The sequence below is a fragment of the Eupeodes corollae genome, chromosome 3 (genome assembly GCF_945859685.1).
Source record: "Eupeodes corollae chromosome 3, idEupCoro1.1, whole genome shotgun sequence".
In the NCBI taxonomy this organism is placed as follows: Eukaryota; Metazoa; Arthropoda; class Insecta; order Diptera; family Syrphidae; genus Eupeodes; species Eupeodes corollae.
The window spans coordinates 11,567,598-11,571,944 of NC_079149.1; the positions used below are offsets into that span (position 1 = coordinate 11,567,598).

Consider the following 4,347-nt stretch of genomic DNA (forward strand, 5'->3'; position numbering starts at 1 on the left):
TTTTCTAAAACCAACCATTCACCTGTCAAATCGATGAAATGACAACGCCACACACAGGTTGATTTACATTTGATTTGATTCAGTTGACAATTGAGTTGAACTGTGTATGGTGTGCTTTATTAGTAACAAATTAACTCGGTTTTAAAATTAAGTCTGACGATGTCTGAACGTGTGTTTATCAATTTATTATTCAAATTTTACGAACGAAGTAATCATTATTTTTGTCGATGTACACAGTTCCTTAGGCATTCTATTCAATGCAGCAACCATTGAAATTTCATTCTCTCAATCTCAATGTTGGCCAACCTGCACGATAAATAAATTGCCAATTTTTTGACAGCTTTCGTTTGTTCGGCATTCACCTAAGCAAGCAAATCAAAAAGTGTTTTGTCATTTTCCTCAGTTAAATTAAAACAATTTGCATTTGGAAAACTCCATAAATTCCAATCATTTCATTTTATGTAAGTTCAAAGCCATCATAAAGTACTTTTGTTTCTTTTTTCAAAACAAACTCTTGGAATATACAAAAAATTGTTTAAAAACATTTTGCAAAATCACGAACACTAACCTCAATCTTTAATTCTTGTTCGGTTTTTCGTTTCTTTGTGCATCCCAAAACAGAAAGATGTTTCTCACCCGGTCTGAATACGATAGAGGAGTAAACACCTTCTCCCCAGAAGGTCGTCTGTTCCAAGTTGAATATGCAATTGAAGCCATTAAGTTAGGATCTACCGCGATCGGAATTTCCACTCCTGAAGGTAAGACTCTTTGTCCAAATGAATTTGAAGCACTAACAGATGTGTATTGTTTTAGGAGTCGTTTTGGCGGTCGAAAAACGTATCACCTCACCCTTGATGGAACCCGGTACAGTCGAAAAGATCTCCGAAGTAGACAAGCACATCGGTTGCGCCACTTCTGGACTTATGGCCGATGCTCGTACCCTCATCGATCGGGCTCGTGTCGAATGTCAGAACCACTGGTTTGTCTACAACGAACGTATGACCATTGAGTCGTGCGCTCAAGCTGTCTCAACTCTGGCCATTCAATTCGGTGACAGTGGAGACGGTGGCTCTGCCATGAGTCGGCCCTTTGGCGTTGCTATTCTGTTCGCTGGAATCGAAGATGGCAAACCCCAACTGTGGCATATGGATCCATCTGGCACGTACATTCGATATGGAGCTAAGGCGATTGGTTCGGGTAGCGAAGGAGCCCAGCAGAACTTGCAGGACAACTACACAAAAGAGATGACTCTCAATGAAGCCATCGAATTGGCTCTCAACACCCTCAAACAAGTCATGGAAGAAAAACTCAATTCGACGAATGTCGAAGTGATGACCATGACACCAGATGCACTCTTCCGCATGTACACCAAGGAAGAAGTGGAACAAGTGATTACCAAGCTTGTTTAGGGCTGTTTCTTCTTCTATCTTGAAGTTGTCTCATTTTTAAATGTTTGGTTTGGCTGAGGAGATGAGATTTTTGTTTATAACAAGAAGAAAAAAGAAAATTTTAAATTTTCATTTGCTGCTTGTGGTACTCGTATTTTTTTTCTAAACAAATAAATAAAAAAATAATTATCCAGTTTATAAAACTTGTGTTTTTCTTTTGAAATGGAATTAATTTTAAAGTTATTTGCAACAAATTAAAAGCTTTGTGGTGGAAAAAACATATTTACATAAATGTTGAATGGTTTATCAAAACTATAAAACAAAATCGGAACAACAAGAAAGAGAAGGAAGATTGAGATTTCAGCTTTCAGGCTCGCTTTTTGAGTGAGACTACGGTTTCAAATGATACTACGGAACAACGCTTTAACGTTTTCCTTCTTAAGAAAACCTCGATCGAGAAAAATTTAACTCCAACAGAAATTTGATACAAAGATAGCAATACCTCCCAAATGAAAGATCGGGAGAAAGAAATGTTTAAATCAGATGTTTCTCAACATTATCAAAGGTTTGATAACTTGAATCACCTTAAGACTTTTGTTTTTCGAATGTTGAACAAAATTGTTCTTGGATTGTTTTCCATAGTGCCTAAGAGTTTGTAGTTTTTTTGTTTAAATCGAACGGCACATCTAATGACAACTTTGTTTGGATTGTTGCAAATCGAAAGATCTAAAGCCATTCTTCTTGAGAAAAGTGATACTAGCGTTCCATTTAAAACTATAAATGGCACAAAAAGTATCCCAACAATACAGAACTTATTTTGCCAAGACACATTGTAAGCATCAGGAAAGGGATAGAGGGTTTGAAAGGAGGTGTCGGTGCACAATTGCTTTTAGTTCTTGAGTATTTCAATCGCTGGGAGTGTGGTAAAGCACGGCTAAAGATCGAATTTCTATAATTGTCAGGACATCCAAAGTTGGGCTCGAGGATATACTGGTGAGCATTCCTGGAGCCGCGATTATTACGATGGAATTGCTTAAGGGGAGGAATGCAACTGGCTATTTCATAGAGCATAATCTGTTAAAATAACGGTAAGGAAGGGTGTCACAAGAAACTTTACGACGGTGTTGAAGCGACGTTAATGATTCAACGATGAAATCATCACCAATCAATTTAAATTCTTTACGTTCAATGCTCTCCAAGAGACTTAAGTAAGTTGCCGGAACACCAGTCCAGCGATAGGAGTTATACTCAAGCTTTGGACTTATATACGTTTTATTATAGGTATAATATTCAGCACATCACTGTTGTAACCTTTATAGGTATATAGTATCTATAGGCACCGACTAAAGCGTGCTAGAAAGTTACGACATCATCTAAGAGCCAAATTGTCGTAGCTGGGCTCAATGCATTGAACTCAAAAGTCGCAATACCCATTGTATAAGTGTTATAGACAACAGCTAGATCAAAGGGGGGAGAGTCATCGAGTGGTTGGTGATACACATACCGAAAATTTCAAATTTTTTCATTCTCCTTGATGCAATTGCTACTCACAAATAGTGGCTAAGGTGATAAAGTATTGAGCTTTTGACGCATTAAAATCTCCTCGATTTTTGATTCGTCATTTAACAAAGCTATCTAGGTCAGAATTGAATGAACTTTTTGCCGTTGAAGATCTATATCCTAAGATGAGGGCTGTGAATCTAAAACCGAATATCAAAAGCTGAGGGTATAGCCTTTAGTTGACTATTTTCCCTCAGCCGGGCTGACCATCGGCACGGTTCGCATATCACCTTAGATCGAGGCCAGTTAGGATATTGATTTTCAAAGGAAGGGATGAACAGAGAAGGAAAGAACTAAGATAGTATAGGAACCGTTCCGAAAGAGCGACGTTTAAGGTGAGGCGTCCTTTGGTTGTTGTGAAATCAAACGAAGAATAACTCCTGCAAATCGCTGCTTCTTTGGAGTTACGACGCAATTGTGAAGTAAAGTCCTCTCTCGAGCATCTAAAATCACCATCTATAAGACACTCATCATCCCGGTTCTCATTTATGGCGCTGAGGCCTGGACCCTGTCAAAGAAAGATGAGAGTGTCTTAGGATCGTATCGTATGCATAGAATGGAGAATTAAAGTCCAACGACTTAGATGGCTACATCATGTAGAGCGAATGGACATCAACGCTCCAGCCCGGAAGGTCTTCTAATCCAATCCCGAGGGACGGCGCAGTAGAGGAAGACCCAGGTCCGCTCCTGGACTGTAGCGCCACCTTAAGTAATTAAGTAATGACTATGCCTTCATTCTTAGAAAAACGGAGTATTATATACAAAATGATAAGATGAGAAATTTCTCATAGTCAGAGCTGAAGAACTTGAACGAACTTGTAAGATCGATGGAGCAGCGTTTTATATACTCGGACTTTCTTTTACAGTGGCTGTCCAAGATGGAAACGGACACACTTAGGCCAGTTTAATGGCCCATTGTGATACCACATGAATCTTGAGGCTTCCTTATAAGCTCAATGGAACCATTTTGAGTCTCTTACGAAACGTGAGAGGCTGATTATGCTGATATGATTAAAGAAGAATTCTCCTATTTTATTCTTGCGTTCTCGAGCCAGAGCAGGGCATGTGCAGAGAAGATGAAGAACTGTTACCTCCTCTTCCTCGTCCATACAGCTTCTGCAAAAGTCATTTGAGAATACGCCTAGCCCCCTGGCGTGCTTTCCTATTAGACTGCTTAGAGACCAAAGCACCTTGAACGTTTTAAATCCAGTGTTGGCCAGATGTTTTTTGTGACTTGACACGTGATGTTGTTCCACCTGGTGCCTACTCTCCTCACAGCGTCTTGCATTAGCAGCAGTTTACAAGTAGCGATTGGTATGCCAGTACTTGCCAAACGTGGTAGGATGGTCTGTACCGTACCGTTCCTGGCGAGTTCATCTGCCTTACAGTTACCTGGAAT

General features: G+C 39.5%; 1 protein-coding gene across 1 annotated transcript; it reads left to right on the top strand.

Annotated features, from left to right (window-relative positions):
- Positions 1-301: 301 nt before the first annotated feature.
- On the top strand, positions 302-1,591 carry LOC129949565 (proteasome subunit alpha type-5). The gene is made up of 3 exons (XM_056061108.1): positions 302-461; positions 622-758; positions 814-1,591. Exons 2-3 carry the CDS (start codon positions 626-628, stop codon positions 1,407-1,409), a joined length of 729 nt encoding a protein of 242 aa, XP_055917083.1. The 5' UTR covers positions 302-461; positions 622-625; the 3' UTR covers positions 1,410-1,591.
- The last annotated feature ends 2,756 nt before the right edge of the window (positions 1,592-4,347 follow it).